General features: G+C 44.7%; 1 protein-coding gene across 4 annotated transcripts in view; it reads left to right on the forward strand.

The window, feature by feature from the left end:
• MIGA2 (mitoguardin 2) overlaps positions 1–25609 on the forward strand; it is a 114873-nt gene that overhangs the window by 38252 nt on the left and 51012 nt on the right. For 3 of the 4 annotated variants that reach the window (XM_069237041.1, XM_069237044.1, XM_069237045.1), the window contains exons 6-11: positions 683–816; positions 1242–1362; positions 2682–2782; positions 2864–2979; positions 9873–9945; positions 24853–24939. In XM_069237041.1, coding sequence (XP_069093142.1) covers positions 683–816; positions 1242–1362; positions 2682–2782; positions 2864–2979; positions 9873–9945; positions 24853–24939 — 632 coding nt within the window. The remainder of the gene's footprint in view (positions 1–682; positions 817–1241; positions 1363–2681; positions 2783–2863; positions 2980–9872; positions 9946–24852; positions 24940–25609) is intronic. The other variant, XM_069237043.1, reaches the window with a different exon arrangement.

The raw sequence follows: 25609 nt of genomic DNA on the forward strand, positions 1-25609 counted from the left end.
GGCACTCAGATATAGACATGTCTTCCTTAGTCTGGATTATGTTAGTCTTCTACCTACTCCCTTAGTCCGTACACCTGCTCTGGCTTCGTAGCAGAACACATTGTGCTCTGCAGTCTTTAACCACAGAGACTCGTATTTTTAACTGTTCATTGCTTTTGTTTTCAGTTGTGTGTTGGTAAGTGACTATTGATAAAACTCAGATAACATTTTCGTTTATATAGGTTTAATCACCATTCCATCATCACCTGAGCATAGGATTGTATCTTTCTTTCCCAGATTGTTTCCTAAAGCAGTAAAGGTCACACGTTAACCTGCAAGGTCTAGGGCCCTTTCCAGCAGTCCGTGACCAAGTCTATGCTAGACCGCGGGTCAGCCACCCAAGCTGATGCACACTGCTTTTGTATTTAGCGTAGCCCAAAAGGTCGGAATCGTCTCTGTGTGTTTGAGAGTTCCTCCCTCCAAGAGTCCAGTTTCTTTTCACCAGAGAACCTCTTCCTTTAAATGTCTTTGTCCTCTGCTGGCCTTGCTTCTGGGATACCGCACGGTATGTTGAGAAGAAACATGGCAGAATGCAGGAATACGCTTCTCTCTCACACTTGTTGATTTGTAGTACAGCATCCTGATGCCACCTCAGAAGCCATATATCTGTTTGACTGTGTGTGTACTTTTTGCCTTCCACCAGGAATGGAGCTGTTTGAGGAAGCATTGCATAAGTGGGAACGGGCCTTGACCATTGGTCAGCGGTGTTCTTCCAGCACCCCCACACCTCAAGGGAGGGAGCAGCAAAATGAAGCAGTTTCTCTGGATCTCCCCGAGGTGGGTATTGCAAAAAGATGCAGGAAGGAAGTGCTGTTGTTTCTCCAAGCAGGGTTTAAGCTGAGATACATATTGTCGCTCAGAGTAAAGGATCCAAAATGTACAAGACAGAAATGGAGAGCCAGGGTTTGTGTACCTGTTGCATGGGTCTCTCTGCAAATGATAATAGTGGTTTGTGGTGAAGAATAGGAAATGTGATGAGTGAGTAAGGGCAAAAGGGCTTCATGGACCAATCATAGCAGCAGTTGAGCAGTTCGATTCTTAAGTTATAAAAATATCTCATTCAAACTGATGTGAGGGGCTGTGACTGCAGGGGGGGCTTTTTGGAGATAATGGTGGCGGACGGTAGTATAAAGTTGTTTGGGGGCAGGTGCATCAAGACTGATGTGCAGCTCGCATGTTTACACTTTGCTTGTGTTTCCCAGGATCAGGAATCGCAGAGCAAGCACTTTGCAGAGAGATTGGAAGCACTTCTACACCGAGCCTATAACATGCAGGAGGAGTTTGGCACGTCCATCCCATCTGACAGCGTGCTGATGGAGTTTGGTAGGTCAATTCTGTTCTAGTCCATCGGTGAAGGGTGTAGTAGTGACTCTCAAGTGCCATGTAAAACTGCCAGGTCTTTTTCCCTCTTTCACTTTCCTGTTGGATTGTGTCCCACCCGAATGTTGGATGCCAGTGTTGAAGACACATATGTAATACTTTGTGTCTCTGGAAGAAGTTTGACTGTCTTCTCGGCAGCAGCAGTAAGAAGCTTCATTAAATAGACTTTGACTTTTGTGAAGATCTCTCTTACTGAAGTCTAGAGAGCAACTGAAGTTCCTCTCTACTGAGGAAACTCAATAAGGGTCTCTGCAGATCTCGTATTTAAGACGAGTTTTCAGTATTTATTTCAAAACAATCCTATAAAACCTAAGTCTTTTGCCTTCCTGATCCAGGGGAATCTCCTGTGCTTCAGAGACATAAGAGGATTAGCACCATTGGTTCTGCTGATTTTCATCGCCATCCTTGATGTGGGACCAAATGATTCTTTTTGTCCATTGTCCGTTAAGTATGTAAGACGCACCATATACATGTTTAATTTAATATGAATGTAACCAGATTCCCTTTTGGAGTGCATCCATGATTCCTGTTGGAAGACTGAAGGGGCGCTTCTTTGAATGTTTTCCAGTTTATTGCTGCTCTTCTCAGGACCAAGCTGGCCTTGCTTTTAACGAGCAGGCTCTGTGGTTGGGTTCCAACGGAATATTCTTATGTTTTCCGTACAATTTATTTGACTACAGCACCTCCACTGTGAATATTTGATTGGTATCCTAACATCCCCTAGTTCTTTAGCAGCCGATGTTTGGATGAGTAGTTGAAAAAAGCTGTTTTCCTTGGTTGAGACAGAGAGGTCTTCGTTCTTGGGCACAGTTTCCTGGTTAATGAGCTGAGGCTTAGCACCCGCGCCCCACGTCCGGAACTTCCCATCTATTTCCATGCTGAGCAGGCCTTTGATCCCAGCTTCTCAGTGAAGCTAAATGCACTACTTAGCTAAGAAAATTCTGCAAAGATCAAATCAAAGTAGGGGTCATTGTCTGCTCAGCCTGCCTTATTGCATGGTTCACATTTCAGACTAATTAAAACTACATAAGGGACCCAGCCTGCTCGGAATATGCAAGGCTAAACAGACCAGAAGAGTCTGATCTGTGGGACTTCCTTCACTGTTTAGAGGGCAGTAGTCTGGAGCAGCAACACTGGTGCAGTGGGGCCATCTGAGACTTTCCCACACAGATGGGGCATCACTCATTTAGGATTTTTGTCTTTGGGGAGGAGTATTGCATTAAAGCAGGAAATTCCGGGTTTAATCTGACAATTTCTTCCAGAAGGAGCCTTGATGTTCCCCATGGCAGATGGAGAAGTGAGTCAAAGAATGGATGACGAGGACAGCACCACATCAGAGGACTCTTTCTTCTCAGCTGCTGAGGTGGGTAGAATTATTTGAAGAAGCAGCGTATTCTGCAATGTTTGCTCGCTGTCCTGACCCATCTCTGAATTGCCTCCACAGCTGTTCGATTCCCTCCAGCTCAATGACATGCCCTTCCAGCCCTCCAAGCCCGCTGCCGCCTACCAGGAAGCCTTGCAACTGGTGAAGGACGGAACAGTTGCTTGCCGGACACTGAGGTGAGAGCCACTGGCTCAGTGCAGAACTACTGCCTTGTTTAGGTCACTATCTCTAAGAATCATGCTGGTGGATGTACGTACGGCCATTCACACCCCCTACTCAAACAGTCTTACAGTTATCCAGCCACACGTACGTGCACACACATGGTAGAAACACCTGCTCCAGTCTCTAGAGATTGAAAAATCACTTCTGTTTGTGGCCCTAGAGATTTATCACTGGCTTGCTGTTCTGTGAGTGGTATTTATTTATTAACACTTGTCCTTTGCAGTACAACATTGCTCACCTCAGCGTTCCCTTCTGCTCTCTGTCAAACCTTCATGGCCAATCCTAAACGGAATTTTATTAACATTTTTATCTGCATTTCATGAGAATTAGAGACATGCATCCGAATTTGCAATTGATTTTCCTACTGCAGAGGATTGCATCAGGTCCATTCACATATTCACAAGTGTCTACGTTTACAGGCTCTTCGCAGCTTAAACATTCAGAACATCCTTTAAGTGTGTTAGGAATATCATCTTTTTTTCTCACAGTTTCAAATCATTTGTGGTCATTAAAGCAGTCTGTTCATCTCGAGAGACACTGTGAAAGAGCAGAGTGTAGCCAAATTCACGCGAGTGACCTATAACGTGCCAAAACAACTCATAACCAAACCCTAGCTTTCCCCAAAGTCTTAAGCAGGTAAGGGATAGCATCCTCAAAAAACAGAAGCGTAATGTGGATCCTCCCATCCACCCGTGGGAACACCCCAGGGGTGTAAACTTAGTCAAGGGTTCCTATCGCATAGTGGAAGCAAGTGTCCAAGCTGGGGAGAGAGAAAGAGGTTCCTGTAGTCGTAGAGAGCACCATCTCTGTTTATAGGTGGTAGGTTGCCATGCTGCAGGGGAAGTCAGTAAGTGTCTCCAGGAAGTCTTGTATCGTCTTTCTTGGCCCTGGACACAGCTCTGTGACATTTGTTCCACTCTGGCAAAAGGGTATTTGCATAATTCTCTGGTCTCTTCTTAGCATACTGCCATGCTTTCGCTGGGCACAACTTCATAGGTCACTGTCAGTCATTGCATAATATGGGAACCCGAAATGGATTTCCAGGTCATTGTTATGGCCTGTTTTGCCAATATCAGTACGAGTTCAGCAGACTTGTTGCTGTCCTACGACATGTAGGACGGAAAGCTTACACCTATGACACACCTCAGGGGTTGACTGTCCCGCAACTGGTCACCCGACTTATCAGAGCCTAGAATTAGACGATTACCGGGCACTTCTACATCACACAAAATAAATCGGCTCCATCGGCATGGCAGTGGGGACAGCAAACCACTCCGGTGGGTTTTAGCTTACCTATCACATGGGAGGAGCCATGTAATCCCTATGTTTCTGATAGCTTTGGATCTGTTGTAGTCTAGCATTTCTAGAAACTTTCATGGGATACTCAAAAAATCGGTCTCAGTACTTGCTGCTAATGGAGTTGCCCTAGTGTGCCTCCCAGCGGGGTCGAAGTCTTATTAGTGGAGTAGCGTATAACGTCTAAAGGCCCTGTGCAGCCATGTGATAAGTCTTCTCCCTGTGCCTATACAGGAAAGGGACTGCATATAACCATGGGATTGAAGCTCTGAGCTAATAATCCCCTAGAGCGTGCGCATCTATTCCAAAAGAGTTCTATGAGCCACAAAAAGAACTAGTGTTAGTCAGTAAAGAATCTAAAGGGATTAAAAATCCATTCCCAAAGAGATCTCGCAGTGCCCCTGTGTGGTAATCCTTGCCCTTTCCCAGTGGGTCACTGTTTTGTTACCTCATCCTGACACATTTGCAACAACAAGGTAAGTGGTAAATTGGGGGTATAAGCAAATGTGTCTTTGCCCACTGCAGGGCCCCATAGTGACAGTACTGTACTTTGTTGGATGCAGGGAGTGGGGTTCTGTGGTCGCTTCTGCTGTAAGACCCAACCAGTAAACTGTGAGACCTTGAACTGTTGCTTTCCGATTCTAAGCTCGCCTAGGTTCCTCTGTGCTAACCATCGTGAAAGCCATTGAGTCTGCGCTGCTGGAAAATACAACTCAAAATCTGGGGCCCCACGGAACTCCCTGTCTCTTGAGTCTAAGGCCACCCTGGGACGCTAACATTCCAGATCAAGTCGAATAACAAACTATTCACTTGTCTGAAATGTTTCCTAGGGAAAATACATGGTAAATTAGCTTATAATAAAGTAGGTCGGGCAACATTATCACTTTGGAGAGGGCTGTCTGCCCAGCCACCATAAGGGGAAAAGAGCGCCATGAAGGTCTCTGTAGAGCGCCATGAAGGTCTCTGTAGAGCGCCATGAAGGTCACTTGACAGCAGTTAGACTTTATGGTGCATCCTGTATTGCCCTCAGTGACTTCTGCCATTTTGTGGTAGAGCTTTATTCCCGGGTATTTGAAGGTGGATGCCTCCCGTTTAGGGAGTATAGCCAATGGATCATCCCACACTCGATCTCAACTGGAGTACGTTAGTCTTCTCCAAATTCACCCTCAGCCCAAATAGGCTATCAAAAATCTGCAGTTATCTGATGACCTAAGTTATAATTTTTTCTGCCTCCTTCAGGTATAGCAGCAGGTCATCTCCATAGAGGGAAAGTGTTGTGCTTGCCCACATTTCGGATCCCTCAATTTCCACGAATCCTTTGAAGGCGCACTGCAAATGGCTCGTTCGCAAGTGCCAACGGGAGAGGGAAATTGGGGTGTCCTTGCCTACCTGATCTTGCTTGGATATTACAAGGCCCATAAAAACCTATGATGTTGGGAGGGTGTAGAGGACCTTAACCTATCCATGGAAGGTGCTCCCAGTAAAGTAACAGTCCAACACCTTATGTATCTATTTCCAACTAAGGGAATTAAAGCCCTTCCCCATGTCGACTAATAAAACCGCTGCGTCCGGCTACCTCTGGGAGGGTGTTTTCCTATACTTTGATTATTAAGTATTTAATAGTCAACAGTTGATATATAGAAGGGCGATTCGCGGATAGCTCATCAGGGTGTTACCCTAGTTTTAACATGGAGGTGACGAATGCCACGAGGGTAGTGGGGCGGGTGGAGAACTGTGAGTTCCAGTGCTTCATTGTAAAGCTTCAGTAGCTTGAGGGTTAGAAGGTCTGCAAAGGAGGTGCAAAATTCTAGAGGGAGGTTGTCAGTGCCAGGGACTTCCCCTCGCCAGTACTGAAAAGGTTTCTTTAACTTTCTGTAAGAACATCAGTGAGGAAACCAGTTGCCACAATTCCCCTTTGAGCTGGTGCATCAGCCTAGGTAATGGGTTCACCTCTAAGAACTAGTGTTGCTGAAGCTTGCGCCTCATTGTTTTTGCAATACAATTTCTTGTAGTCTGTCCGTGATCACTGTAGATTCCCATCCGGTTCCTAAACCATGTCAGGGAGGACCCCTGCCTATCCCTGTTAGCCATCCATGCCAGAACCCTGTCAGAACTGTACCCCTCTGCAAGCTAACAAGCCATGTATGCTACAATATCTAAATGCTGCTATTAAATCATGGCTTCGTGCTGTTCTGTGGTCTTGTGCACAACATCCCCCTGTGCAGGATCAAACAGTCATGCACTTGAGGTCAAGTAACCAGACATGGAGCGCCGTAAATTGGAGTTTGAGCTGTGGTTTGTATAGATTGGCCATGGTGTGTCACTTTAAAGTCCTCCCAAATATTAGTGTAAGACTTAAGCATGCCTTTATTCTTCTCAAAGAATCTCCCTATGAATTCCCTTAATGACTCTTGGAATACCGGTCCCTATGGGTTCCCTACTGAAGTATTAATGTAGGTGTGAACGCTATACCACTCTTCCTAAGAAATGTGAACCAATAAGGGGTTATAGTCTGAGGTGGTGCGGCCCAAATACTCCACTGCACCCACCTCGGGGAGTAAGTTATACTGACTGATAATCAGATCAAGACTAACATGGACCACTGAGTAGTATGAGTACTCATGCAATGCTGGGTGTTTGTAAAACCACCCGTCTCCAAAGGACTGGTGTGTCAGCCAGTTTAAGCGCTCTGGCCGTTAATGCACATGGGGAGGAGAGGTTGTGAATGATCTAACTGCTCATCAAGGAGTTCATAAAAGTCTCCCCCTTTGAAGGTGGAGTGGTTAGGACAATCTGAAATTAGCAGGAAAGGGAGTTGTAGAATCATTTGGAACAAACACTCTTTCCAACAGAAGTGGTTTCCTTGTTACACATTTCAAAGGGAAGCCCCAAACAAATACAGATAAGTGCTCCCACAGTGTATGATGAGTATCCTGTAGAAACCACCTGACCCGCCATGTGGAGTGGAGCTGAATACTCTATATCATCCAGGTGGGTCTCGTGGAGCATAGCCACACTGATCCCTCCTCAACATGAATGCAAGTGCACCTTATAATGTATAATGTTTTAGATATCCCTCCTACATTCCAGGTTAAAAATCTCTATACTTTGACACTCCATCCTGTGTCGTGTGTCCATCCAATCCCCACATTGTTAACAAACCCACAGATGAATTTAGCGAGTGCCACCCCACAGTAAAGGCTTCCTGCCACATACCCTTACCCCCTGAGATAGAGACATCAACATTCCCTGCCCTGATATAAAGCAGTTGAACTCCTAATGAAAAAATAGTGAGTAGACCTTATTGCTGCACACTTTCCAATAGAACAAGATGTGCTGTGACCTGAGTAGGTCAGGGGATTTAGGACTGGCATGGAACACCTGTGAAAGCTTGTAAACCATAGGGGTATCCCTCAGTAGGCCCAGCCAGCCGGCTTGTCATAGCTTAGCAATACTTTTGGGCATTCAAGGCAATGCCTATTTTACCAAGAGAGACCGGCGATAATCCTACGTTAAACGCACCTCTCGTCATCCACCCAACCCTTGTAGGGTCCTGGGTCAGAACAGCTAATGAATGCCCTGTACAAAGTTTAAGATAAAACATAATAAGAACAATATGGCAAATTTTCACATGTTTGTTAGTTGTAGTAGATTATTGGCAGTTTGTGGAGTAACATTTGGTGTGAGCACTGACAGTTCACTGTTAGTAGCTGAATCAGATGCCTCTTTCGAGCAGTGTTCACCCATGTCGGAACAACAGTGCAGTGCTTATGATAGCCAGTCGGCCCTTCTGGGCCTAAAAAGGCTTGGGAGGGTTAAACAGTCTTCTCTCGACATCTGCCACCTCATCGCCCTGCGGATGAAGTTTGCAAGCAAGGCACTGTCATCATCCTATTTTGTGTCTTTAGTATTGTGCTGCTCTGCCCAGTCCCAGGCCTCCACTGGTTCAGTGAAGAAGATTGTTTACTGATTAGGGGTGATCTTTAGTGTGGCTGGGAACAAGAGGGTGTATTTGAGGCCCAGTGCGCAGAGCTTCCATTTGACCTCCGTTAAACCCCACGTTGTTGTACTGCCACTGTATAATTTGGGAAGATCATGACTTTCCCAGGACCGACCTCGAACTGTCTCTATTGTTGTGCACACTGGAGCATAGTGTTTCGGTCACAAAACAATGAAAGGATTTTTGCAATAATAGGTTGGGGTGAACCCCAGGCAGAGGCTTCTTCACACGGTCATGATGGGCCTTCTCAACCATAGGGGAAATCTTTTTGGAGAGTAAGGGCTCAATGTAATGAGCAGGGTTGAAGCTCTGTTTCCTCCTTCTTCCCAATGATGCTAATGTTGTTCTGCCTGGCCCTCCCTCCTATATCCTCTATCCTTCCTTCCAAGAAGCGCACCAATAGTTTTCTATGATTATCCCGCAAGAGTCTAAGAGCCTCATTACAAGTCTGGTGATCACTAGACTGCCAGACTCGCAGTGGTGCTCAGAACTGCTGCTGCTGTGGCGGTCCGAACCCCACATTAAGACCCCGGCAGTCAGACTGCCAGGGTACTGCCGTCTCAGCCGGGATAGGTGATCCTGACAGGCTGACGGCGGGTGCAGGTAGCAATCAGCCAGGGCGGCACTGCACGCAGCGCCACCCTGTTGATTACATCCTGGTTCAACAGGTGCAGAGAGTGAGCATTAGAAGGGCTCGATTGCGAGTAGGCGACAAGCTGCCGCCACTTTCCCACTGGGCTGACGCCCATCAGCCCAGCGAGAAGGTCATAATGGGCCTGGCGGGGAGGTAGCCAGTATGGCAGCAGCCTCACCATCGGAAATTCGACGGACGGATCATCCAGTCCACCAAACTCAAAATCAGGCCCTAAATGTGAGGGCCTGGCCAATCCCATGCTGCTAACTCTGCCCAAACCATGGTTACTTATCCAAAGTGTAGGTACGCTCTTCCTGGGTGTGCCATCATAGACATCTTATGCAAGACAGCACTTTGCAGATTTGATGATGTTACACTGCTGTAAGTTGGGTGACAACGCTGCCTAGGCGTCTCTCAGCCCTGAATGCTAAAAATAAACAAAAAAACTGCTAGTTGTTGATCCACTACTTCTGAGAGGACACATTCATGTTATTCTTTTGGATTCACAAGGAAAAGATTTTCTGTCTAAGTCTGTTTTTTTTGCCTCCAGTAAAATCTAATGATCCAAGAAATGATAATTTCTTAAATGTAACAAAACTGGATTTTATGTGCTCCATTTCATGAAAAAGCAGTACCCATTGCTGATCCTTCCTTTTCCTTCTCAACTTTACTATGAGTTTTTCTGCCAACCTAGCAGAAATATTCCCATCCAGCTTTGGTTCACTCTGTGTAGTTACACACTATTTTAGAGGATAGGGCTGTTTGCACTGCAGACTCTGGGATCAGCATGTTCTGTCTTGCTGTCAGGGGAGTGTCTCCTTTCTGGGAGCCCTAAAAGTGGCAGGTAAAAATGTTCATGTGCAGGTATTGTGCATCTGCTTCCATTCCTCTTTCACGTTTTCCTCTTATTGTTTCAGGACTGAGCTCTTGGGCTGCTGCAACGATCAAGATTTCCTGGCAAAGCTGCACTGCGTTCGTCAGGCCTTTGAGGTACTGGTTACACTTCCCTGCCCTACAATGTCCTTCTGCCAAGGCTCCAGCCTCCTGCAGGCCATTGGGTGAAGGAGAGCAGGTGGGGGAACATGTTCAAGTGTGGGAACAGGGCCGCCAGTTCATGTTTTGGAGTAAGGATTATGATCCAAGGATTGGGTAGTGTGTCCGCTGCTGTAAGAGGGTCCTTGTGAGAGGTGTAGTGGGTCAGAAACATCTGCATCTGTTTAAGAGTGAATCTATGTAAGTCTTAGCTTTATGTGATTCTTGGCCTTCTCATCTTCTCTTGAGGAGTGATCTGCTCTGGTGTTTCTAGATGGATTTTGGCAATCATTCATGTAGCCTGATTTAAAACAAATGCTGAGTGCGCAACTGTGTTTCTAGACAGTTGAAGAATCCTGTGTAGGATGTTCTGTGCATAATGGAATGTGGTATTTTCACCAAATCCTGCTCTAAATCTGCCAATATCTCTCATCAAATCTTTTCCAAGTAAGTCACTCCTGTTGTGGAGACTTATTTAAACCAACAGCTTAGCAACAATGGCACCAGTTGCAGGTTTTCTTTTATCTAAAAATGTAAAGTATGTGTTTACATTTTGGTTTTGTGTAGCAAACGTTAAATGCTATGGCCTCTTAAAGTCTGAAGAACTACTTGCATGGGATATCATAGATTTCTTCTTAAATCGGGATGGTGTTTTTGACAGTACTTTGCGAGGGTCCCAGATAGCTGTCTCGGTAGAGAACCAGCCTATAATTTGTATAAAAAGAAAAAAGTAGCTGTAGGGGGCCAAAGTTTTCCTTAGGACCAGAGTGCTGGGTTGCCAAACAATAAGGCTGCCTATTCTTGATTCGGTCTCATGCTTCATTCTTTCTCCACCCTCTACTTCCTACATTACCACGTTTATTCAGTTCTCTGTCACTGTTCTATTGACCGCCGCCTCCTCTCTTCATTTTCTCTCTCTCTTGCTCCAAATATAAGCTTGCTGTGATAGCTAAGATCTTGGAGAAAACTGAATTCAAGTACCTTAAGCTGATCCTGGGCAGGAACAGCTGTCTATCCCTGCCAGTAATCAGATTTTCAGCCCAATCATGACAGATAGAGTAGTCGTTGGTGTTTAAAAAGAACTGGCTTACCAGCTGCTTAGATTAGACAGCAGAATTTGATACAGTGGACTGCCTTATCCTGTTAGGTTGCTCACATTTTTAATTCGACTACAGTCAAAAAGCTTCTGCGCCTTTCCTTTGCAGCCCACCCCAAGCATTTTGTTAGGCCCATTGTTACCCCAAGAGGTCTAGACTCTGCAGCTTGTTTTCCAATATTACCTGCTCTCTTCAACCTTTGTTTAGCACCTCTTAGCCAGATGTTCAGTGACATTCAAGTAGGGGTACAGGTGTGCACGGATGATACATGAAATTCTCATTTGATTCCTCAGCTATTGTAGATCTTAAGAGCACTCTGAGTAAGACCCAAACGTCCTCTAACTAAACAGCACCAAGATGAGGCCAAACCTGTTGCAGCTTTCTACCCCTGAAACATTCTAACTTTCTACTTCTAAAAATGTGTGGTAAGCAGTTGCTTTCTTCAGCTGGCCAAACAGGCTTATTTTACCTCTTCTATCAGCCCCACTTTAATCTGTAGTGGTAAACGCAGCCATTAACTCAAGTTTGGATTACTTTGATTGTTGGTCTGACAGTCTGCCAGGTACTCCAATCACCTGCCATCAGAAAGCACAAAATGCAGCAATCAGGTTCCTAACAGGCCTAGATGACCTTGTATCGCAGACGAGAATGATCTGCGCTGGTTTTCTGTTCATAACAAAATTTGTTTTAAGTGACCTGTTGAACTTGTGTAAAAAAAAAAAAAAAAAAAATATATATATATATATATATATATATATATATATATATATATATATAATATATGTATGTTCGGTGGCATGTGTAGCTGCAGATACACATGCTGTGCATTATCCTGCCATCTAGTGTGTGGCTCGGAGTGTTACAAGTTGTTTTTCTTCGAAGTCTTTTCGAGTCACGAGACTGAGGGACTCCTCTCTTTCGGCTCCATTGCGCATGGGCGTCGACTCCATCTTAGATTGTTTTCTTTCCGCCATCGGGTTCAGACGTGTTCCTCTTCGCTCCGTATTTAGAATCGGGAAAGTTAGCTAAGTATCGAAAATTCGACGGTATTGTTCGCACTCGGTACCGGTTTAGTGTTAGCGTATCGACACCGATAGTAGAAACGCTCCGGCGGCCCTTCGGGGCTTCCGCTCTTCCGCAGGGCCTGGTCGGCCCGACCGCATCCATCGACGAAACTAATGGACCGGACCCCCTTCTGCTTCTGTCTGAAGTGCCACTCGAAGTATCCTTATACAGACCAACACTTGGTCTGTAATCTGTGTTTATCACCAGAACACAGGGAGGATACTTGTTAATCAAAACCAACACGCAAATACAGTGTTCACAACACACAAAATATGTCATAGAAACCCTACACAAACTAGGTTTCTGAATCAACTACCCAAAGTCACACCTTCTGCTGTGTCAAACACAGCAATACCTAGGGGCAACAATCAACACAGTAAAAGGGATTGCCACTCCAAGTCCACAAAGAGTCCAAACATTTCACAATGTAATACAAGCCATGTATCCAAAACAAAAGATACAGGTCAAAATAGTAATGAAACTGCTAGGCATGATGTCTTCATGCATAGCCATTGTCCCAAATGCAAGGCTGCACATGCGGCCCTTACAACAGTGCCTAGCATCACAATGGTCACAAGCACAGGGTCAACTTCTAGATCTGGTGTTGATAGACCGCCAAACATACATCTCGCTTCAATGGTGGAACAGTATAAATTTAAACCAAGGGCGGCCTTTTCAAGACCCAGTGCCACAATACGTGATAACAACAGATGCATCCATGACAGGGTGGGGAGCACACCTCAATCAGCACAGCATCCAAGGACAATGGGACATACAGCAAAGACAGTTTCATATAAATCACTTAGAACTGTTAGCGGTATTTCTAGCGCTGAAAGCATTTCAACCCATAATAACCCACAAATACATTCTTGTCAAAACAGACAACATGACAACAATGTATTACCTAAACAAACAGGGAGGGACACACTCGAAACAATTGTGTCTCCTGACACAAAAAATATGGCATTGGGCGATTCACAACCACATTCGCCTAATAGCACAATTTATTCCAGGGATTCAGAATCAGTTAGCAGACAATCTCTCTCGGGATCACCAACAGATCCACGAATGGGAAATTCACCCCCAAATACTAAACACTTACTTCCGAATTTGGGGAACACCACAAATAGATCTATTTGCAACAAAGGAAAACTCAAAATGCCAAAACTTCGCATCCAGGTACCCACAACATCAGTCTCAGGGCAATGCGCTATGGATGAACTGGTCAGGGATATTTACGTACGCTTTTCCCCCTCTCCCACTCCTTCCATATCTAGTAAACAAGTTGAGTCAAAACAAACTCAAACTCATACTAATAGCACCAACATGGGCAAGACAAACTTGGTACACAACACTACTAGACCTTTCAGTAGTACCTCATGTCAAACTACCAAACAGACCAGATCTGTTAACACAACACAAACAACAGATCAGACATCCAAATCCAGCATCGCTGAATCTAGCAATTTGGCGCCTGAAATCCTAGAATTCGGGCACTTAGACCTCACACAGGAATGTATGGAGGTCATAAGACAAGCTAGGAAGCCTACCACTAGACACTGCTATGCAAATAAGTGGAAAAGATTTGTTTATTACTGCCATAATAATCAAATTTAACCCTTATACGCATCTGCAAAAGATATAGTAGGATACTTACTACATTTGCAAAAGTCAAAACTAGCTTTCTCTTCCATAAAAATACATCTTACTGCAATTTCAGCTTACCTGCAAATTACGCACTCAACTTCATTATTTAGGATACCAGTCATAAAAGCATTTATGGAAGGCCTAAAGAGAATTATACCACCAAGAACACCACCAGTTCCTTCATGGAACCTCAACATTGTCTTAACACGACTCATGGGTCCACCTTTTGAGCCCATGCACTCTTGTGAAATGCAATACTTAACGTGGAAAGTTGCATTTTTAATTGCCATCACATCTCTAAGAAGAGTGAGTGAAATTCAAGCATTTACCATTCAAGAACCATTTATTCAAATACACAAAAATAAAGTAGTTCTACGGACAAATCCTACATTTTTACCAAAAGTAATCTCACCGTTCCACTTGAATCAAACAGTAGAATTACCAGTGTTCTTCCCACAGCCAGATTCTGTAGCTGAAAGAGCACTACATACATTAGACATCAAAAGAGCACTAATGTACTACATTGACAGAACAAAACTAATTCAAAAGACAAAACAACTATTTATCGCCTTTCAAAAACCTCATACAGGAAATCCAATTTCAAAACAAGGCATTGCTAGATGGATAGTTAAGTGCATTCAAACCTGCTATCTTAAAGCTAAAAGAGAGCTGCCTATTACACCAAAGGCACAATCAACCAGAAAGAAAGGTGCTACCATGGCCTTTCTAGGAAATATTCCAATGAACGAAATATGTAAGGCAGGAACATGGTCTACGCCTCATACATTTACCAAGCACTACTGTGTAGACGTGTTATCTGCACAACAAGCCACAGTAGGTCAAGCTGTACTAAGAACTTTATTTCAAACTACTTCCACTCCTACAGGCTGAGCCACCGCTTTTGGGGAGATAACTGCTTACTAGTCTATGCACAGCATGTGTATCTGCAGCTACACATGCCATCAAACGGAAAATGTCACTTACCCAGTGTACATCTGTTCGTGGCATTAGTCGCTGCAGATTCACATGCGCCCACCCGCCTCCCCGGGAGCCTGTAGCCGTTTAGAAGTAGATCTTGAACATTTGTACTTTTGTAAATATATTACTTTAAAATTCATTATATACATACGTATTCACTCCATTGCGTGGGCACTATTACTAGCATACACAACTCCTACCTCACCCTCTGCGGGGAAAACAATCTAAGATGGAGTCGACGCCCATGCGCAATGGAGTCGAAATGGGAGGAGTCCCTCGGTCTCGTGACTCGAAAAGACTTCTTCGAAGAAAAACAACTTGTAACACTCCGAGCCCAACACCAGATGGCGGGATGTGCACAGCATGTGAATCTGCAGCGACTAATGCCACGGACAGATGTACACTGAGTAAGTGACATTTTCCATATATATATATATATATATATATCACCCCTGTAGTTGTCCAGCTGTGTTTCGATCAGCAAGAGGCTTTGCTCAGTAGTGTTTGCCTCTCTGGTGTTTGAAAACTAAGAATGGTTGAACTTTTTCTGTGCAAGAGTCTGCACAGTATAATAGTCACTCTGAACCAATGAGTATTTGGTGCAACAATCTTTCTTTTAAGAAAGCCCTGAAGCTACACTTACTTAGGTCAACCAACTTGAAGACCAGCACCAATAGACCATTGTTGGTAGTGTGCACTAAATAAACATATAACATGAGGATACTGCTCCTGCTGCTCTTTTGGGTCCAAGCATCGTGATGAAAAATAAGTCTTGGTCTCCAAAATGAGTGCCGCCACAATTTAAGTCCTGGAGAGTGTTTATTCTTACCCAGGGGCCCCTGTGGTCAGCTCTTTGAGCAGACCTGTGAGGAGAGCTGCCTGCTAATCAGCCTCTAGCAATGCTGTCCATAAAGCCTGGTGTCTTTGTGGCAGGCGTTGATGCTCAGACTTGAAGCATCGTGTTTTATCAGAGACCTTCCTTCGGGGCTCGTAACCTAGTATTGGGGATTGCTGGACCATGCAACCCATTATACAGAAATGACGGTTGTTGAAAGTCCCTGTATCTCAGAATCTTGCATTACACAAGTGCTCTCAACTGGCTGATTTCTCATGCTCTTCCCATATGTGTTCTAACAGATGCACTCTCAAGGCTGTTTGTACACTTTGATGGTGAAACCAATGTTTGTTAGTGCCAGCAGTGGCCAGTTACAGGATCAGGGATGGGACCGCACTGCTTTGTGCTTGAAAAATACCAGACCCCCTTTTCCTTGTTGGCGAGATAGCTTCATGAGTTAACTGTTGTTACTTAGAGCTGTCAAAGTTTTGAATCTTGGCAGAGGTTACATAGTATTTCATCCTCCCTAAATCAATAAATTGAATGCCTTAGACTGGATAATGGTAGCACTTGCTATTTACAGCGCAAGGTGCACAACATTGCTATAGCAAGTGCTTTATAAACACAGAATTAGTAAAGAAGTAAAATGCACATTATGATCACTGAAACCTGCTTGTGCAACAGTTTGACATAAAAGATTCGGATTGTAGGACACACAGACTTAAACAGCCTGTGGATGTCCAGAGCTGCAAAATAAACAGTTTACAGTCTATTCTAAGTGTAGTCTTGTCACCTCTAGCTCAATATCAACAAAGATTTTTATTTCCACAGATCTCGTTGATCACCATCCTCTCTTTCGCATTCCAGGGAGTTAAAGATGCCCTCACATGCAAATCCCTATTAACGCCTTGTAAGAAATTGAATTAATATTTAGGGTGGGTGACTTACCAGCTCAGGGAATAATCACAACCCTTGACAGGGTTAATCCTCAAAGTCACTCGATTAACTTGTGCTTAAAACCCCCCTGCAATCAGAAGCTATGGCCCAAAGCAGACTTAACTTATAAAGTAATTTGTAAAGTGTGCAGTACCATAAAGTCAAGATGCAAAATAATACAAATTTCAAACTGAATTAGAAAAATACATTAAAGTTTAATAAACAAAATGACACTGAAATGACAAAAATCCATTAAGGGGAACTGGAGATAAATATATGTTTTAAGTATAACACCAAGAATCACAAAGTGCCAATAATAGTCAGTTGTCATATTAGACTGCAACTTGGGTGCAAATTGGCACCTACGGCGATGGAGTTTGGGTCACATGCGCCAACCAGGTTCATTCTGGTCGAAAATGTTACCTTCTGACTCGGGGATGATTTATATATCAGCAAACAGCTCACCTATGAGGGGACGGAGTAAGTTACTCCACCCTCATGACTGAGGGACCACCCGCCTAATTTATAAATGACCCCCAAGCAGGCAGTCATTTATAAAAGCATTGGCAAGAACTTCCATCATGGCCGTTCCTGGCAATGCATTTTATTCTTTGCTACAGGGTACCAAACGTGGGACCCAGCCCTGTAGAGCTGTATTTTTTTTTCTTTGCAGAAAGAAAATACTGAAAATCCTGAAAAAGGATTCTTTTCGTAAAGAAAAAATATAATACTCTACTCGCCATGGGAGTGTTCTCCTGTGGTGGGCGGTAGCATTACAATATTTTTACTGTTCCGTACCATCAGGTTTTACCCAGCAGTAAGGAACAGTAAAAATTACTACATGGCCGCCCTTCTAAATTAAATTGGGCAGATGGACATGTAGCCCTTTCTCTGATGGCCCGGACTCTCCAGGGCTGTCAGAGAAGTGTAACCGTGATCTCCGCTGTGGCTGATCTGAAGGTCTACCCACATTTAAATCAGACAGGACCTTCATGTTGACTTTGTGTATACTCTGTCCTCCTTACAAATGAGTATGCATACCACCAACATACAAATCACATCCTTTGTTCTTTAAGTCCCTATCCATCACAGGGGTACACTTCCAAAGACCACCAGGACCTAAAGGGAGGCACTTAAAGATTCACAGGGTGCCAGGCAGAAGACATCAGCAGGGTCCAGTCCAGGTCCAGTTGCAGCTGGTCTGCTGGTGAGTTGCAGGAAAGGCCTCTTATAGCTTGTTGGAACTCTAATAGTGGGGTGAAAAATTGGGGCTATATAGGCGCTCAGGATCATAAATGGCATAAATTCAATTCAAGTAAGCATGAAAGCAAGGAAAGCAAGGGTGCCTGCACAAGGGAACACACCCATCCCTTACAGGTTTAAACAACCCAACAAACAATGGTACATAGTGCGGCACACCTAGGTGTGCCGCACTATGTACTCTTATAGCTTGTTGTCTCGCTGTAGCTTGAGCAGGAGGTCAGCATATGACGCTTGGAGTCGATTTCTTTGTCCTGGCTACAAGAGGAAGCAAGCATGTCTCCTTCAGGGCTCCTCATGGCTCACAGACACCAATGTCCACTTCTCTTATTTTTCCTTAGGTCCAGCATGTTATGAAGTGGGTGACTGGATGTGCCACATTTATGCCTTTCACTAGTTACTGGGTGAGAATGACTCCTGAAGATGCCCTAACCAAAGGGATAGAAACTCCCGGGACCAATTCTACCCAGTTTGGGCATTTTCCAGATGGGGGAAGTCTTTGTTGGGGGGGGGGGGACTGGGGAAATACACAGGGGGTGCACATGTGGGTGGGGAGTATACTTTGGCAATCTCAGTATCCTCCCACCTCTAACACTAAAATCCAGTTTGGGCCAGCCACCCTATTCTTTATAAACTCAGAGGTAGAAGTGTGGTAGGACAAAAGCAAATTTCTTCAGCAACCAAATGGATACACACGATTTGTCTTGGCATCCTGTTCCATTCTTTTCAAGGGCACCCCACTTGTTCTATGTACAGCCACAGACCTGCCAGGCAGGATCTGACACTCCAGCAGGATCTGGCACTCCGGCAGGATTTGATATTGTAATGTCAGACAGGATGCCGACAGCTCTTGCCCTGCATATTTTGTGAGGTTCAGATGAGTCATGTTGCTGCCCATTCAGGTCAGCTTATTGTTCGTTTCTAGGAGGCATTTCACACCTATTCAAATGTGAATCACTGGGAGAAGCTGGAAAGCGAATACAAATTAGCCTCTAAGAGCTTAAGGAAAAGGTAACTTTCCACAATTACTTTGGCGTAACATTTATTACAAAATCCAACTTCACCATTAAGGTGGATTTGTTATAAGTTGTAAAAATAGTTGTTGAATTATTTTTCTAGATAGCCCCATTCCCGAGATACATTCATTAGTCTTTAATATTGTTTTCCTAGCTTTGAGGTGTGAGTCACTGTAAGGATATGTTAACTATCATTTCTACATATCCAACTTTTAAATACCACAAACCCTACCATGTGAACTACAAGGCCTACATAGGCTTTGAATCGGCTTGCTTATTTCAGCTGTTTTACTTTTTATTTTCAGTTTGTGTGGCAAGAAATGTCCAGTTAGGAATTTACGTTAATAGCTCTAACTCGAGCAAACGCGCAACCCATTGCATTGCAAATGCTTGTTTCATTTAAGCTGTCTGATATTGTCTTCCAACATCATCTTGGGACAAAGGCAGTGTGTGAAATAGCTCTCCTTATGTAGCAGTTGGTCCAGCCCTCAGTTTCCAAATAACCCTGAGAGGGGCGAGAACCAGCATTTAACTCTTACACCCCCCACCCCCATTTAATTAGGCAGGTTAGGAATGGTGTAGAATTTCTGAAGGTGTATCATTGGCTTCTCTGGTAATTTAGCACAGTTGTTCAAGGACAGGACATCCCTTTTCTTCTTTTAACAACTTTATTTTCATTTTCTGTTACAGAGCAAGGGAAAGCAAAATGGAAACAGGTTTACAGTTATCAGACCTTTAATATGATTGGCACATTTTGCAATAGGAAATCCCGCTGAACCATCTCATGCTTATTCACTCTGCTAATGCAACTGATAGGTGGTCTGAGTCTGAAGACCGCTTGGGAAAGCCTGCATTGCACACAAGTTCTGGGACCCTTCCCAGGTCTTGGTTATCACCTTGTGCGTGTTTCATGAATGTCGTAAAGGGGAGCTATACAGCCTGCAAACCTCTCCATTCTGTGATGGATGTTCACGGTTAGCTGCTCGAGCGCATAGATGGACCACACTTTTCCCCACCAGACATGAAGTGGGGGTGCTATGGGTTATTTCTAGAATTGGGCGAACGCCAGCCGAGCTGCTATCAGGCGGTGAGTTATAAGTTTGTCCTTGATCGTGGTTATTGGGTGCTCTCTATTTTCCCCTACATTGGTAAGTAGTATCATGAGGGGGTTGTATTGTTAGGGTGACCCCTCAAATCGTTCTGATCTGGGAGAGGATTTCTAGCCAGAAGCTTTGTATAACGGGGCAAGGACCACCCCATGTGTAGAAAGGGGCCCTGTCCCCACAACTCTTCCAACATGTCTGGGCTCCCAAACATTGTATGGAGTCATGTTCTGGTCAGGTACCGATGTGTGAGAAGTTTGTATGCGTTCTGTTTGTGGACCGTGCATATAGAGGACTTCATAGCTCTTTGCCATATCTTCTGCCAGGTGTCAATCCCTCTCTCTGCCCAAATCCCTTTCCCATAAAGTAACATTACTATGGGTGGCTTTGGGGCCTAGGTCTGAGATCACACTCTGTGGCCAGGAGATTGCCTTTCGTGGAATTTTTGTGGAAGCTAGGTTTTAGGCGTGTTTCTTCCCTGCAGGCTTTGTCCTGGATGTCCCTATTACCATATGGCGATTTCAAACAAATCTGGTGTGTTGGGGGCAGATGGAGTGCGAACCACACTGTGTGGAGGTGAGATGCCAGAACTGAGGTGAGGATTTTTACACCGGTGTTTCGGAAGGCTATGGGTCAGTATGATTGACATCTTTTAGGATCTTTTGTTTCAGGAAAAGTATTATTTGCAGCTTGAGCATTGTCCGTGACCGCACCACGAGCCAGAATCTCATTGAATGTTTTTGTCAGTAGTTCTGCAAGACTATCCACATACAATTTTTAGAAGGATGCAGGGAAGCATACAGGTGAGGGCTGCTTCAGCCTCCTTGACTGATCCCCTCTTCCAAAGGGAGTAGGTCTTCCCTAGTTATGTTAAGTTTGTATTTGCTAAGATAAGCGTCTTGCGTTTTGGGTGACAGTTTGTCACCCGTTAGCAGGGATTCATAGTATTCTGTAAAACAGATGAGTAGTCTAGAAGCAGTTGCGTGGGAAATTCTGTGCTTATCACTAATTTTATAGAAGTGGTTTCTCATGCGGAACTGGCAGAGCTTAAGCTAAGAAATGGTCTGCTTCATCTCTTTTTTTCATCGTACTGCTGTCGGATATACAGTGGTTTCTTGGCTGAATCCTTTATCAACATTTGTCCTAGCTCGCCTCGTACCTTGCACAGGCTACATTGTATGCAAAATGAGGGATTGTGTTTATGCTGAGACTCTAACCTGCACAAATCATCTTCTATGTCACTCCTCTTCTGCCTTCCTAATCATTCAAAGGTGGCTGTATGGTATAAGTTCTCCTCTGATGACTGCTTTTGCAGCATCCTGCAACACACCATAAGTAAGTTCCCTGTTGTCATTTTCTGAGAAATAGTGATAGAGGGCCTCCCATACGTGCTCTCTAACCACCAGTTCCCATAACGTGATCTCATTCATGAGCCAGGGTCAGGATTGTTGGCAATAGAGTTGAATTATGACCAAGGGGCCAGATTTATTAGAGTTTGGCAAGCAGGTTACTCTGTCACAAATGCCACTAATAACCTGTCCGCTGTGTTACGATTCCCATAGGATATAATGGGATCGTGATACAGCGAACAAGCTATCCGTAATGGTTGTGATGGAGTAACATTATCCGCCATACTTAAATCAGGCCCTAAGTCTGACTGTACTTAAGGCATGGTTCAACAGGATTTTAGGTTAATATTTGTGTGGATGTTTTGTGGGTGGAGGTTTCTGGTTAGGAGAAAAAGCTCAGTGTATGTATAAGATCTGCGTACATTCGAGTCGAATGTTCAGTCTCTCCTCTTGATGATGTGTTATCCATATTTCTTCTACTCTGAGATTGGTTATTGCCTAAAACAGGAATACTCTGGCCCTGTGGGGCAGTGAGGGTGTCTGTCTTCACCCGTGTAAAGAGTTGTGTGGAAGCCTCCACCCATAATTAAATGTCCTTTGGTGAAATGAGCTGCAGTTGGGAATAGGTCTGCGTAGAAGATGTCTGTCATCGTTGGATGCATATATGGAGTAAAACATCAAGAAGAGATTGCCAAGTCTACCTCTTCTCCCCACCCAGCGGCATCTGGCTTCCACTTGTTTCAAGTCTAATTTAAAAGTTGTAAACTTGCGTATCAGAATAGCCGTGCCGATTGTTTTGGGTGCTCTATGGGCACAAAATTGAGATGGTAACCAATAAGATTAGAGTGTTGCAATATCCTGGTGTAGGTGGTGGTCTCCTGGAACAGAGCTATGTCCACCTCTTTGCCGTAAAGCCATTGTAGGAGTACCTTACGCTTGATGGGTAAATTGAGGCCCTGTGTAATGTGTGTCACGATTGTAGTATTCCTCATTGCCTGATGAAGTACATACCGAGCAAGTTGACAGGTAAAATTAAGTCGGGATTGGCTTGATCTTGATTCGAAAATGTGATCATATGAGTAGCAGGTACGTGTTGTGGATGGAAAGTATGAGATTAACTATTGGGAACAATAGCAATTTCAAACATGGCATGTGTCCGAAACATCATTTAACAAACAAGAAAAAAATAAAAATGTCTCACGATACGGGTGTCAGATTTGAAATGGTTTGTCCAGTAGAGTGTGGGGAGCTAGCTCTGGTTAGCTGTGGGCGAGCCCCTGCCAGGAAGCTTGGAAATGCCAAAAGGGCTTCTGGTGGCAATGTTGGGGATGATCAGCCAGTAAGTCAAGCCAGGGCAGGTGGTGGGTAGTGGGAGTTTCTCTCGACAAGACCTGATTAAGGAAGTCTCTCAAAGGTCATCAGAACGTGGCAGTATGAGGCCCATGTTTCATGGGAAGCAGCTGCCAGCAGGAGATGGAAGTTGAGTGCAAGCAACAAACCATCATCTTCACAAATAGCCATGCGGCCGTTCTGTCATCAGTTTCTGTTGCCTCCATTCCCTCTGGGTCTGGTTGTTGTAGGGGTGTGCCAGGCCCCTTTATCTGCAGTATCGAGGGGCAGCTGTGGTTGTGAGCCTTCAGCCGGCTGTGAAAAGGCCTAGTGTGGTGAGTGCTTCTGACACTTCCCGAGTGGAATACTGCTTGCCCTTTAGGTGAACAGGAGACAGAATAGATAACCCTATTGATATGGGATCTTTCCACGGCAAAGGTGTGTGGTAACTTGGGGGAATTCCTTGCAGTGCACTAGGGTAGCTGGCGCAACATCCTGGAAGAGCCTGATGGAAGAATCCTGGAGTGAGAGTGGTTCCTGGCTCCTGGCCACTGAGAAGATGGCATCCTTGTCTTTGAAGAAGTGCTTGTGTAGCCACCTCTAAGGGTTTAAATGAGCTGGAGTAAAAGGGTTCCCCCTTGATCTTTCACGGGTCTGATGTTTGTCTGGGTTTTTGGGAGAAGTAGGTCCTTAATGGAGGATGTCTTGGTAGCTCTATTTTTGGCTTTCTCTATCCGTACCTCTGTGTATCTAAACACACCCTCTCTTTACCTCCGCACTCCCTACCTGACCTGTCTCATTCGCCTTTCTCTCAATGCACCTCTCTCTATTCCAGTATGTTCTACCTCTCTCTCATAGGACCTTACTCACCTCTCCCTCCCACTTTCTGTGCATACGTCTACATCGCTTCCTCCTCGATGTACCTCTGCTGTCTCTCTCCTTCCCTCCTCTGCCTGCAATTTGCTGTTCTGTTTGTCTCACCTCCCTGTATTTCTGCCTCACATCTGTCAACCAAAGATTCTTTACCTGACGTCTCTATATCCTACTCTTTGTACCTTACATCTCTTTCCATCTCTGTATACATTACCTCTCCACCTCTCAGCCCTCTCTACCGTCCGCCTTTCAGCCCTCTCCCTACTGCACCACTTTCTACCTCGCCTCTGTCTGCCTCTTTTTTTTTTCTCTACTGCACATTTATCACAAACCTCATCTTTCCACACTCCTCCCTGTCAGTATCTAACGTGTTCAATCTTCGTTTGTTTCCTCACCACCTCATCTCACTTTTAGCCCCTGTTCCTCCTGCCTCCCCTGCCTCACTACTATTTATCTTTCTGGGACATTACCACCTCTCGGTTTCCCATCCATCTTCCTTCTCTATTTCAGGCCAGACTCTTTCTCTCAGTACCTCACCCTACACCCCTCTCTGTACCTCTCTCTCTTAATACTTCCCTCTACCTCACCTCCGCCTCTACTTCACAACTCTCTCCGTACCCCGCCCTGTCTACCTCTGTATCATCCTCTTCTCCAGCTCACCTCTATCTCTCTACGTATTTCACTGTACACTCCACTTCCCTTTCTATCCTGCAACTTTCCTGCTACCTTTCTCTCTGTCTTGTTACTCTCTTTATATGACCTGTCTTTCTGTCTCTTCTCATTTTGGCCCTCCTTCTATCTCAGCACTTTCTAACTAACCACTGTCTCTACCTTGCATCTCTCCGTAATTCCCTCACTACCTTCCGTATCTATCTGTGTACCTCAATCTCCCTCTGCTTCTCTAACTCACCCCTGTTCCTACCGGCCCTCCCTCTCTACCTCTTTTTCTCTATCAACCTCTTCCTCTTTCTATCTCTGTCTTTGCGTCCCAGTTCTCAGACTTGTAGCATATGCCCTATGCTGCCTGTACTGCCTGACCGGCCTCTCAGCATAATTCACTGCATTGTTTGGCCAAGCAGAAATGTGCTCTACCCAGCCTGATCCCCTCGGGTGACCCTGGTAATCAGTTGTGAAATAATGCTCTCCATTTCCCAAGCTCATGTGAAAGACCACTGCAGCAGTGCTCAGCCTGTATGTGAGGTCTCAGTGCCGGCAGCTCACAGATAATCTTGTTGGAGTGCTCCCGTCTGTTGCCTGCATCCTTCAGGAGGGTTCTCATATTCTCCAATAAATGTCCCTTTGTGACGGTTCCCCATATTTTGTGCAGTGTAAGTGTTCCTCTGAATTCTAATGGTCTGTGCTATCCTGTGTTCCCAGGAGCTCCTGCAAGAAGAAAGCAACCGCTTCTTTTTTGGTGATGTCGGGAAGCAGATGGTTTTGGGACTGATGCTCAAGGCTGAGAAGGTACAAGGTTTGTGACTGGTTACAGGACTGTTTTCTGTGTGGGTATTTGTATATTTGTGCAATGTGTACACGTCTGTGCCTCTGTGTGTACAGCTGTGTCCACAGGTTACTTACATATGATCCTGTTGATGGATTGTTGTGCATTTCCGTTCTTGTGTCTGTGTACATGCACAGTTGTTTGAAAGGAGTCCTGTAGAAAATTCTGTATGGCAGTTGTCTCATGTGTCCATATGCTATTCTGCGAGATAGTGACTTGATAATAGTTTTTTTTTTTTTCTCAAATCCAGAGTGATTGGAGTGGAATAAGCATCCTTCAAGGGCCTGGGGCACTAGCATGGTGCTTATGCCTCTGCCTATGTATAGCTTTAACTGGACATTTTTGCATGGTCTTCGGTTCAAAGATGGGTGTGTGTGGAAATGTGCATAGTACCTTTAATGCAGATCTTTGCTTACATTGCCATAGTCATTTGTGTTCCAATGATGTTTGCATTGTGTGCATGTTTGTGAAATGTTGTGTTTACGTCAGCTTGTATGTAGGATGATGTATGTGTCTGGTCCAGTGGGTGTATGTAGTGGGCTTTTCTGGCCGAGTGAGTGAGCTTAGGAATGGACGGAAGCTATGCCTGCCATAGGCGTACGTGGTGCTTTGCTTCAGATCGTGACCAGCAGC

Source organism: Pleurodeles waltl, chromosome 6 (genome assembly GCF_031143425.1).
Source record: "Pleurodeles waltl isolate 20211129_DDA chromosome 6, aPleWal1.hap1.20221129, whole genome shotgun sequence".
Taxonomy (NCBI): domain Eukaryota; kingdom Metazoa; phylum Chordata; class Amphibia; order Caudata; family Salamandridae; genus Pleurodeles; species Pleurodeles waltl.